This window comes from Gorilla gorilla, chromosome 1, assembly GCF_029281585.2.
Source record: "Gorilla gorilla gorilla isolate KB3781 chromosome 1, NHGRI_mGorGor1-v2.1_pri, whole genome shotgun sequence".
Lineage (NCBI taxonomy): Eukaryota > Metazoa > Chordata > Mammalia > Primates > Hominidae > Gorilla > Gorilla gorilla.
Genome location: NC_073224.2, coordinates 102,575,968 through 102,588,538, shown reverse-complemented (window position 1 = coordinate 102,588,538; position 12,571 = coordinate 102,575,968). Strand labels below are relative to the sequence as shown.

At 43.1% G+C, this 12,571-nt stretch overlaps 1 protein-coding gene across 50 annotated transcripts in view; it reads left to right on the top strand.

Annotated features, from left to right (window-relative positions):
- UBAP2L (ubiquitin associated protein 2 like) overlaps nucleotides 1-12,571 on the top strand; it is a 51,311-nt gene that overhangs the window by 680 nt on the left and 38,060 nt on the right. For 8 of the 50 annotated variants that reach the window (XM_019023140.4, XM_004026763.5, XM_019023126.4 and 5 more), the window contains exons 1-4: nucleotides 18-152; nucleotides 4,245-4,374; nucleotides 6,434-6,511; nucleotides 7,791-7,901. In XM_019023140.4, coding sequence (XP_018878685.1) covers nucleotides 4,285-4,374; nucleotides 6,434-6,511; nucleotides 7,791-7,901 — 279 coding nt within the window. In that variant the 5' untranslated portion in view covers nucleotides 18-152; nucleotides 4,245-4,284. Of the gene's footprint in view, nucleotides 1-15; nucleotides 575-4,244; nucleotides 4,375-6,433; nucleotides 6,512-7,790; nucleotides 7,902-12,571 lie in introns of those variants that run through there. The other 42 variants (XM_055360353.2, XM_055360365.2, XM_031010480.3 and 39 more) reach the window with 15 other exon arrangements.

The following is a 12,571-nucleotide window of genomic DNA, read 5'->3' as shown; positions in this document are numbered from 1 at the left end:
CACGCGCTGGGGGACGCAGGAAGGCAAGTGGGCGGGGGAAGGCGCGAGAGCGAGCGCGAGAGGGAAAAGGAGGGAGGGGGTGGGGAAGAGGGAATCTTATATCACGTGACAGGGGCGGCGCGGCCCGGGGTGTCAGTGTGGAGGAGACTGAGGTAAAGTTGGGAGCGCAGCGGCGTTGGCGGCGGCGGCGGCGGCAGCGGCAGCGCGGCGGGGCCGGGTATTGTCCGCGGCCCCTTTAAATCCGCGATCCCCCTTTTACCCTCCCTCTTTTCTCCCCTGCCCCCGCCGTATCCCCTCCCTCGGTAGGCCCCCCCGCACCGTGTGTTCCCCCACTGTACACCCCCGCCCCGAGTCATGCGAGCCCTGGCGCCCCCCCCCTCGAGTCGGCCGCCGGAGGTTTTGTTTATGGTTGGGTTCGCGGCCTAGTGGGCCGCGCCAGAGCCGGGGCCTCGATTTGGGAGCGTGGCCGGGGCGGGGCTTGGAGCAGCCGTAGGAAGGGGGGGCCATGCGGCTAGAGCCTGAGAGGGGAGAGCGAGAGAGAGCGCGAGCGAGCGAGGCCTGGGCCTTGCCTGAGGTAGGGCTCTCTCTTCACCCCGGCCGGTACCTGCGGAGGAGAGGGCCTCCTCCCTTTCCACCCACTGCGGGCCTCCTCTGATCCGGATCCGGCCTGGTTTGGGGGTGGCGTGGGGGAGGGAGGGCGATGGGGTGGAGCTCCCCCAAACTCCCCCATGTGGCCCTCAGTTTGGTGTGCGAAGGATTAATTTGTTCCGGCTGGGAGGTAGGGAGGAGATTGGCCCCGTGGGCTCTCGATGTGGCGCTGAGGGGGGTGAGCCTCCCATCCTCCACGCGTGGGCTTGCGTCCCCTCTCCGTTTCCAGGCTCTTTGTCAGCTCTTCTTATTACCCTCCCTTCTTTCTCACCAACCCAGTTCTTGGAATATGTTTTTGCTGCTGTCTTTAGCTTCCTGTTTATACTGTAGTTTGGGTACCCCAAACAATTGTGTTATTTGGGAAGCTGGACATGGAGGCCCCCATAGAGTGTATTTACGCTTAAGGGACGTCACTAGAGCACTGGGGTATTTGTTCACTCTTCTCATAATGGGACAGGAATGCCCAGTTTCTTCAAACCCTTAACCTTGTGGACAGCCCTTAAATTGCTTTGCAAACTGATGTCACAAACTGGAGACTGCTCCTTTTCCACCATTCTTGAAATGTAGCCACCTCTGGTGTAGGATGTTGTGGAAAGAAAAACACCACAGTAACAGGCGTTTTTGTTATTATTGTTAACGTTTTTGCCTTTGACTCTCCCTGATTATTAAATGGAGAAATCCTTTTTTTTGTCTTCTCTCCCATCCTACCTTCCTCCGCCGCATATCCTGTTTTGGGGATACCTGATGTGACTTGCTGGGAGGTGATGGACATTACTAGTAACCAGCATTTCTAGAGAATTAAAACATTTTGGCTGTGTATCAGTTGATAAAACTGCTTTGAGATCTGTCTCCATTGTACTTAAAGATTAGACTATCCCAATGATTATAGAGAATTAAAACATTTTGGCTGTGTATCAGTTGATAAAACTGCTTTGAGATCTGACACCATTGTCCTTAAAGATTAGACTATCTCAGTGATTGTTTCCTTTGTGAATGGGAAATATTGCTGGCACATAAACTAGTGATGAAAGGCCTAAAAATGTCCTGTTTTGTTTTTCATCTTTAAAGCTCCTCCTTGCTATGTCCTAACTGGGAAGTACTCTTACTAACTAGATATCAAGGTGGTGGGGAAGGGGATGCAGGGGCCATTTCAACAAAGCGTCTACAGAAATTAGTTGTTCTGTTAGAGGTAGCAAATTTTACCCAACTCAGTCTAGCTTCAGTTTCTGAATTGTTTCTTAAATTAGATTGTAAGCTCCCTGAGGGCAGCTACTAAGTCATACTGCTTTTGTATTTTCCTGAAGTATTGGACACATAGTAGATTCTCAATAAATATTTGTTATTTAGTTTTTTCAGTGAAATTTCTCTGGCTATTTTTTTAAGTAGCTGGTTTTCAAAAAAGAGTCAAGGGCACTCCTGTGTTGAAACCTCTGTTTACTCTCGCACGATTTCCTTGGTCTCCAATACTTCTCACCCTACTTCCTTTAAATCTTTTTATTTTCTAAGAAAGAGCAAGTAAGTAACAAGATTCTTCATCTCCAGTGTGATGGCTGGGAATGGGTCTGCTTGCTACTAATTCTGTGCCCTCAAGTGATCCATTCCAGATCACTTACTTTTGACCTGTTGCTCAGTGTTGTCACTACTAGGTGGTAAAATTAGTCACATTTCGAAGCACTTGTAAGAGGGAAATGTTACTAGCAAGAGTGATTAGGAGGATTTTTTTCTTTCTTGGTTAATTATATCTTTCAAGATGACTTTTTAATATGTTTACATCCGACTGGTACAGTATATGCAATAATATATAGCTAGTCATGCAGTTTATACCTGCAATATAACTTATCTTCACAAATTGATACCACATGTGGAGTAGAAAACAGTCAATATTTGTAAGTTACAGTAGTGGGTTGGAAATGACTATGCCATATTAGAAACTTCATCTTAGAGCCAATTTTAAAACAAAATAGTTTTCCTCTTGTCTTGATATATATACGTATATATGTGTATATGTAGTCTTGTTGATTTGGATTCGGGGTACTTGGTTAAACATTTTTTTTTTGTAAAGTTGAAACGACTATAATGCTAACCTGGGAAAATGGGCTACTGTGTAGCAAATAATCCTTTCTAGCTTGAAATATTTATGGGCTTTTGTGTGCCAATATGTGTAGGGGGAAGAGGTAATGGGTTAAAAATTAGCTGAGAAGCTACCTTAAAAAAATCTTTCTTGATACAAAGACCTATGCAACCTATTGACGCAACTTGGTGAAGAATTTATGCACAGAAAAAGTCAGCTTTCTCTGTGACATCCAAGAAAGTCAGATGAAATTCACTTCCCTAATAGTTAATCCTTGCATATTTCTTTAGAAGTCCTTCCTCCCACTCAAATCCAGTAATATCTCTGGGCAGTCTAGAATTACGTTGTATAAGGTTTCATTAACAAGAAAAATTAAATATAGAGCAGAAAAGTATAAACTTACCCTCTTTGGAAGGGAATAAATGCAGAGTAACCTATTATTTTGAACACTCTGTCATATGATTAATGTTTTCTTTTTTACTAAATGCAACAGCTGAGATTGTATTATAAAACAAAGTATGAACTAAAGGAACTTGAATTCAGTAGAATCCTTCCTTGTTAGAAGTCTTGTAACAATTATATTCTGGTTTGGGGAAGGCCCTGTGTGTTCTGTGTCTCTTTAAAGATTCAACTAAGTCATCTTGCCAGCATTAAGGTCTCAAGTTTAAAATGATTTCCTAGAAGCACTTTCTTCCAAATAAAACTTTGTGCTAGATGCTTTTGGTTTGAGACAAATTTGAGATTCCCTGTATATTAAGGTGAGTGGTGGAGGGTAATTGCCATTCTGGTTTCTTGAAAATGTGGACTAGGAGACCAAGAGAAGCACCTGTAAAAGCAGTGTGTTGGAATTATTTTCCAGAGAACAGAAATTCTGGACAAAGTCATTGGGGCTAATACGTACCCTGTTGAAGGCTGTGGTTTAAAAAAACAAAAAACCCCCACAAACACAAAACAAACCCATAGCATACTGAGAGAGATGAAACTTGAGGGACAAAGAAGAGTCTAGACTTGAACTTGTCCTTTCCCAAGCAATGGAGGTCACATGCAGCTTACATAAAAAAGGTTGTAAGGCAGGTAAGGCTGTTTTCTTAGGTGATTGAATACAGTATTTAAAATTATTTCTCTGGAGTGTAGACTAATCTCCTTCCTGGAAGGTTTTTGTTTCCAGACTTTACTGATTATCTTTCCTTCTGTCAAAGGTACTTCAGATACTTGCATCTATGTAAAAGGCTTTTGATTATTAATGTAAAGTCTGCTTATGGGGGACTAGTAACCAAACTGCTGTAACTTCTTAAAAAAATCCATCACTTACACATGCTTTATACATTTCTTGTTACATAAAAATGGATTAACAGCCATAGCTCCTTAAGGAATTTGTCAAGCTAATTATGTTGTCAGAATAAATGAATCTTCTTGATTTGTTCCTTTGAAGAAGTGAAAGTGTTTGGTGGTGAAGGTGCTGATGAGAGAGTTAAAAACATATTTTGCCCACATTTAATACCTAATTTTCTTTTAAATCTTTCAGTATTCTACCTTGTAAATACTGTTATTTGTATATACTGTAAATGATGACGTCGGTGGGCACTAACCGAGCCCGGGGAAACTGGGAACAACCTCAAAACCAAAACCAGACACAGCACAAGCAGCGGCCACAGGTAAATAATCCAAGGCATACGGATTCATGGATAGTGTTGCCTGCTGATACTGGTTTCTATGCAGTACAGCATCATTCTGTGCTTTGAACTGTTGGTTTAGGTTCCTTATTTTTGTTTTCTAGTCTTTGGCTCTTTTTTTACTTAGGTCCTGATAACTGTTCATGACATGCTGTAAGGCAAGATGCTTACTTTTTTGTTGTTTAATACTGTATTATGAGGCTTAGCACTTTATTATGGGTCCTGTGCTTTTTATCTTTTTTTTTTTAAGATAGGATCTCCCTTTGCCTAGGTCAAAGTGCAGTGGCACAGTCACCATTCATTTGTAGCCTCAACCTCTGGGGCTTAAGTGATCCTCCCGCCTCAGCCTCCCGAGTAGCTGGGACTACCAGTGCACACTACCATGCCAGGCTAATTTTAAAATTCTTGTAGAGATGGTAGTCTTGCTGCATTGCCCAGGCTGGTCTTGAACTCCTGGGATTATAGGTGTGAGTCACTGCCCGGCTCTATAACTCTTAAGATAGCATTTCCCTTCTCTTACCTGGGCCATTTTAGCAATACCTTTCTATTTCTTAGACCTTCCACCTTGATATCTCTCTCTTTTGTTTTTGAGACGGAGTCTCGCTCTGTTGCCCAGGCTTGAGTGCAATGGCGCCACCTTGGCTCACTGCAACCTCTGCCTCCCAGGTTCAAGCAATTCTCCTGCCTCAGCTTCCTGAGTAGCTGGGATTACAGGAGTGTGCTACCACGCCCAGCTAATTTTTGTATTTTTAGTAGAGACAGGGTTTCACCGTGTTGGTCAGGCTGGTCTCGAACTCCTGCCCTCAGGTGATCCACCTGCCTCGGCCTCCCAGAGTACTGGGATTATAGGCATGAGCCGCTGTGCCCTGCCCCACCTTGATACCTCTCTAGCCAGCCTTTTCCATTCCAGATTTTATCCTTTGCTCCTCTTTTCCCCAACTTGTCTTTTATTTTCCTCTCTGTTCCCATTGAGACCTTACCCGATTATTCCTTTCCCATGAGGAGCTGGCAACTTCACTATGTTTCTTCAAAATTAAATGAAACACCTTAGAGCATTGCTCAATTTTAAGTTTTAAAGAGTAAATTAACCTCTTGGATATTAACTTTGATGTAGATATATTCTGTTTCTCATACCAGGTTGATGTTAGTTGGTATGTAATGTGAATGAATTACTTAAATTTGATTATGGTCAGATAAATCGAATATGTAAGATTAGGACTTCCCCCTTACGCATTTTTCTTTCATCTGTGTTTTCAAGTGGATTTCTAGTAGAATTATAATACTTAGTTGGGGCAGTAAAATTCCTAGTATCTGAACATACACTGGATATACAGAAGATGTGTTGAGTCTATTGTCAGACTTGTATTCTAAGCTCTAGGAATAAGAGGATGGCGTTGGTTATTACAGAAATAAGAATAGAGTTTACACATGGCTTTGTGACTTAATATGAATTAAGGGGCAGATGTTTCAGAGCGGTTCTGTGATTCTAAGATGGAAGTCCCTTTAACTGTGAAGATTGGTGAATGAGTTCCTTACTCTTTCTGTAACAGTTTCACTCAATTTTTTGTCATTTTACTGATTTAAGCATCTTTTTTTTGAGGTGGAGTCTTGCTCTATCGCTTAGGCTGGAGTGCAGTGCCACTATCTCAGTTCACTGCAACCTCCTCCTCCCAGATTCAAGCAATTCTCCTGCCTCAGCCTCCCGAGTAGCTGGACCTACACGTGTGCACCACCACCACACCCGGCTAATTTTTGTATTTTTAGTAGAGACGGGGTTTTGCCATGTTGGCCAGGCTGGTCTCAAACTACTCACATCAGGTGATCTGCCTGCCTTGGGCTCCCAAAGTGTGGAATTACAGGTGTGAGCCACCACCCGCACCTATCCCTGATCCCCCATTGTGCGTCCTAAATGGTGCTTTATTACTTGCTTATTTGTTACAAGGAAAAGAAAATTGGGGCAGTGGAGGCTGACGAAATAGGTTCCTGTTCTCTAAACTGTTGCCTCATGATTATGCTTTCTTGATCTCATCTCAATTCCTAGGCCACTGCAGAACAAATTAGACTTGCACAGATGATTTCGGACCATAATGATGCTGACTTTGAGGAGAAGGTGAAACAAGTGAGTGTATCACTAATTTACTATGTAAATTAGTGTATCTCATAGTGTATCACTATGAGAAAAGATACCAGGATTAAGGCATAATCAAATATCATAGATGGATGCCACGATACTTTCTACTATAGGTATTGAAAGAATTTTGACCTGAAATATAATAGGTCAGGCCAATAAATAAGTGCTTTCATTCTCTAATTTTTTGTAGCCCTTTGTTTTGTTTTTTGTTTTTTTTTTCAGATGAAGTCTCACTCTTTCACCCAGGCTGGAGTGCAGTGGCATGATCTTGGCTCGTTGCAGCTTCTGCCTCCCGAGTTCAAGTGATTCTCGTGCTTCAGCCTCCCGAGTAGTTGGGATTACAGGCGCTCGCCACCATGCCTGGCTAATTTTTTGTATTTTCAGTAGAGATGGGGTTTCACCATGTTGGCCAGGCTGGTCTCGAACTCCTGACCTCAAGTGATCTGCCTGCCTCAGCCTCCCAAAGTGCTGGGATTACAGGTGTGAGCCACTGCACCCAGCCTATTGTAGCCCTTTGGATAGATACTTTGTTTGGAAATTTTATCTTAATTTTAACCTCTTGCCTGTTGCTGATGCCATTTTGTAGAAACTGAGCAGTTGTGGGTATAGGAAATGTGGAAATTCATGCTGAAGCCTGTGTGTTTCAGAGTTTGATTCTGTATTTGATGCTTAATTGCTTTGTAAATACTTTTGACCTCATCCCTGAACCACAGATGTTAATATTTGGCTTTTGGAAATAGAATACCAAAATTCTACATGTTTTCCTTTTTGGCGGGGGTTGGGGGGTGGTTCTGGAAAACCTGCTAGGCAAATTCTACATCGTTTTTCTTTCTTTCTGTTTTGTTTTTTTTCTATTTTGAGACGGAGTCTTGCTCTGTGGCCCAGGCTAGAGTGCAGTGGCGCAATCTCAGCTCACTGCAACCTCCGCCTCCTGGCTTCAAGCAATTCTTCTGCCCCAGCCTCCCAAGTAGCTAGGATTACAGGCGCCCGCCACCACGCCCAGCTAATTTTTGTATTTTTAGTAGAGACAGGTTTCATCATTTTGGTCAGGCTGGTCTCAAACTCCTGACCTCAGGTGATCCGCTCACCTCAGCCTCGCAAAGTGCTGGGATTATAGGCGTGAGCCACCGTGCCCAGCCCTCATCTTTTGCTTTTTAAACTTGTTTTTTTCAAACTCAACTGACAGCGTTTCCCTTCACCTAGTTTCCTTTCATTGGGAGTGTGAGCATAAGCCTGTTCATGATGGTTGCTGTTTTTTCTCTTTCAGTTGATTGATATTACAGGCAAGAACCAGGATGAATGTGTGATTGCTTTGCATGACTGCAATGGAGATGTCAACAGAGCTATCAATGTTCTTCTGGAAGGAAACCCAGACACGGTAGAGTGCTTATAGAGTGTTCTAGGACATGGGTCCTTAATTGGGAGGCTAGTAATGTTCTAAAAGTAGCAAATGGCAACATACCTTAAAGCAGAGCACCTTTTTCTTGAAGTAAAGTTGGGAACTTTCTTGGAGATTGTTCACCACAGGTTATAAATACTTAAAATTTATGTGTACTACATCCTTTTTATGAGGATAATGCTCATAGGAGAAAACAGTGAAATCAGTCTCTGCTAATTGGCCTGGAATAAATTATTTATTCCAGGCTAGTGACTGTTTTCAGGCTGTGGGGTTAGGCTGAATTAGAGGTGCGATTTGATAGCCTTGGATATTGCTGTTGAACAAAGTCACACGCTATATTTGATTCTGTTTTTTTTCTCTTTTATTTTATTTTATTTTATTTTACATATTTGATTCTGAATTCAGGACATTCCCCTCAATATCAGCTTCACATTGCACACTACTGTTTCATTGCCTGAACTTACTTCTGTTGAGGTAGCAGAGAAACAAGCTTTGTAGCCTGCTGACCATCCCTGGAGATGATAGGGGATATCTTGGAGGATCTCTTGCCCTGGAATTTAGACAAGTCGCTTTTACTTCTCCTTCCCACTTCATGAGAATTCTGTTTTTGTGCTTGTCTTATGTTTGTACCAAATTGTAATCCTCTGACTGCCTTATTGATCTTCAGAATGTTCCTGCAGTGCTTACTAGAGAAATTTTGTTTTTTTAATGAGCAGTGTATTATTATTATTATTATTATTTTGAGCCAGGGTCTTACTCTGTGGCCCTGGCTGGAGTACACTGACATGCTGCAACCTCCTCGTCCTGGGCTTAGGTGATCCTCCCACTTCAGCCTCCTGAGTAGCTGGGACCACAGGCATGGGCCACCATGTCCAGCTGATTTTCCTATTTTTAGTAGAGCCAGGGTTTCTCCATGTTGCTCAGGCTGATTTCAAACTCCTGGGCTCAAGCTAGCTGCCCGCCTCGTCCTCCCAAAATGCTGGGATTATGGGCATGAGCCACCGCACCTGGCCCGGTGTATTATTTTGAAATCATTTTCATTTATTGGGTCTTATACCGGGGCTCTTTGGTTGGAATAGATATCAAAATTCATCCTTACAGATAACAACTTGTTTTTTTTCTTGAGTCAGAGTCTTGCTCTTGTTGCCCAGGCTGGAGTGCAGTGGCGCGAACCTGCTCTCTGCAACCTCCACCTCCCAGGTTCAAGCGATCCTGTGCCTCAGCCTCCAGAGTAGCTGGGATTACAGGCATTCACCACCCTACCCGGCTAATTTTTTTTTTTGAGACAGAGTCTCTCTCTGTCTCGCAGGCCGGAGTACATCTCGGCTCACTGCAAACTCCGCCTCCTGGGTTCAAGCAATTCTCATGCCTCAGCTTCCCGAGTAGCTGGGACTACAGGCATGCACCACCATGCCTGGCTAATTTTTTGTATTTTAGTGGAGACAGTGTTTCACTATGTTGCCCAGGGTGGTCTTGAACTCCTGAGCTCAGGCAATCCTCCTGCCTCGGCCTTCCAAAATGTTAGGATTACAGGCGTGAGCCATGAAACCTGGCCTCAGATACAACAGCTTTCTGATACTACAGAGTCACTCCAGCTAAATGCAGGAGGTTTGTCAATTTCTTTGAGACAATGGGAAATAATAATGGAAAACTTTTAAAAACAATTGAATTTAAATTGGTGGGTTTTTTCTTCAAAAGTGTTATCCTGGATTAAATTTTACACTGTTGACCTTATTTGAATATTTACTGTCTGGCCAATCAAGATATGCTTTTGATTTGTTTTGGGTTTAATCTAGAATAATTGTCTCCAGATTTTATGGGGGGAATCAGATGGGGCTATTTATGTTTTTTTAAAAGTCTGAATGTTTTTTCGCAAATCACATTTTATCTTACCTTCCAGCATCTTCTGTCTAGTGCTATAAGGCTGATGTTACACAGTATCAAAAAGGAAAATAAGCTGGAGAATATAGGTTTATGTTACGAATAAACTAGCTACTAGTGAAACCAATGGGAAGCAAAGTCAGCTACTAGGGATGTTGGATGTATTTGGGTGGGTGAGATCATTTCAGAAAACTGAAGTCGCCTTTGGGAAGATAATAGTAATTCTTTCTCCTGACCCATCTTGTGCCAGCAACAGATGTGCATACAGAGGAGGGAGAAAGGTTACAGTTTCCTGAAACTTGCCAGGTTTTGAGACAGCAGCATAAATTCTAAAAGCTGTTTTGAGTCTAGCTTCCAGAGTGTTCCTGGTGTATATTTAGCTACAGGGTTGTTCTAACTTACTGTGAGCATAAAATGACCCACTAACTGTAATGTGTAATAGGCTTGGGTTGGAAGAGTAGGCAGCAACAAACTACCAAGTCTTGGGTAGGTAATCTTTTTAAAACAAATGAATTAAGAGATGGGGTCTTGCCCTGTCACCCAGGCTGGAGTGCAGTAGCATGATCACTGCAGCCATGGACACCTGGGCTCAAGCAATCCTCCCACCTCAGCCTCTTTAGTAGCTGGGACAACAGGTGTGCACCACCACACTTGGCTTTTTTTTTTTTTTCTTTTTTCTTTTTTTTGAGATGGAATCTTGCTCTGTTGCCCAGGCTGGAGTGCAATGGTGAGATCTTGGCTCACTGCAGCCTCTGCCTCCTGGGCTCAAGCATTTTTCCCACCTCAGCCTCCCAAGCAGCTAGGGCCACAGGTGTGTGCCACCGCACCTGGCTGATTTTGGTATGTTTAGTAGAGACAGGGTTTTGCCATGTTGCCTAGGATGGTCTCAAACTCCTGGCCTCAAGTGATCCACCCTCCTTGGCCTCGGAAAGTGCTGGGATTATAGGGGTGAGCCACCATCCCTGGCCCTGTTTTCTATTTCTATGAATTTGCCTGTTTTAGAGATCTCATGTAAGTGAAATCATATAATATTTGACCTTGTGTGTCTAACTTACTTCACTTAGTGTAATGTTTCAAGGTTCATCCATATTGTGGCATGGGTCAGAATTTCATTCCTTTTTAAGGCTAATATTCCGTTGTACATATATGTGGCATTTTGTTTACTCATCAGTGGACACTTGGAATTATCTGGAAGTTGTAGACATAATACTTGATACCCTTAAGTTCTTCAACATGCTTCCCTTAAAGGAGGATACTCTTACATTACCATAATACTATTAATCCTGATAAGGTTAATAATTTTATATTATCTAATACTCAGCCCATATTCTGAAAGTGATTAGATATTAGGTAGCTGTTACTGAGCACTAGGGCCATGATTGAGTTTGATGGTAAGATAATAAAGATCTGAGGCTGCACACGGTGGCTCACGCCTGTAATCCCAGCACTTTGGGAGGCCATGGCGGGCGGATCACGAGGTCAAGAGATCAAGACCATCCTGGCCAACATGGTGAAACCCCATCTCTACTAAAAATGCAAAAATTAGCTGGGCCTGGTGGTGCCCTGTAGTCCCAGTTGCTTGGGAGGCTGAGGCAGGAGAATCACTTCAACCCGGGAGGCAGAGGTTGCAGTGAGCCGAGATTGCACCACTCCACTCCAGCATGGTGACAAAGTGAGACTAAGTTTCCAAAAAAAAAAAAAAAAGAAAGAAATCTGATAGTGTTGGTGTTTGTCCTGGAAGTTCCATTTGTACAGGTTTTTTACAAAAATATGTGTAAATCAAGGTATGCATTTTTTTTTTAAACTTTTAAGTTTACAATGCTCATTTTCCTGAGGAAGAGTGTTTTGCAAGGGTGTTAAGCTTATTTTCCTTACCACAGACTTTCTCTCTTGCAGTTAGGAATGTATCATAGATATGTATTTTTCACTGGGGAAAGTTAAATTGGCTGATAACAATTTAGGAAATATAGGGAGAACACTGCAAGTAAAACCTGGATGGAAGGCTTTCTATAATCAGTATCTCTTGGGGTCAGGGCTGCGACTGTCGTTTGGTCTTCTTTTATTTTTATTTTTATATACTTTTTGAGACAGGGTCTTACTCTGTCACCTAGACTGAGTACAGTCACATAACCATGACTCACCGCAGCCTCAATCTCCTGGGCTCAACTGATCATTCTGCCTCAGCCTTCAAGTAGTTTGGGTGACAGGAGTGTACCACCATACTTGGCTAATTTTTAAATTTTTAGTAGAAACCAGAGTCTCATTTGGTTGCCTAGGCTGGTCTCAGACTCCTGGCCTGAAATGATCCACCTGCCTTGACCTCCCAACCTCCCAAAGTGCTGAGGTTATAGGTGTGAGCCACCACACCCAGCCTTACCTTTTTTTCTTTTTTCTTTTTCTTTTTTTTGAGATGGAGACTCCTCTGTCGCCCAGGCTGGAGTGCAATGGCAGGATCTCAGCTTACTGCAACCTCCGACTCCTGGGTTCAAGCGATTCTCCTGCCCCAGTCTCCCGAGTAGCGGGGATTACAGGCACCTGCCACCACGCCCAGCTAATTTTTTGTATTTTTGGTAGAGACAGGGTTTCACTAAGTTGGCCAGGCTGTTCTCAAACTCTTGACCTCAGGCAATCCACCCTCCTCGGCCTCCCAAAGTGCTGGGATTACAGGCGTGAGTCACTGCGCCTGGCCCTTTTTTTTCTTTTTTTTTTCTTTGAGACGGAATCTTGCTCTGTGGCCCAGGCTAGAGTGCAGTGGTGTGGTGCGATCT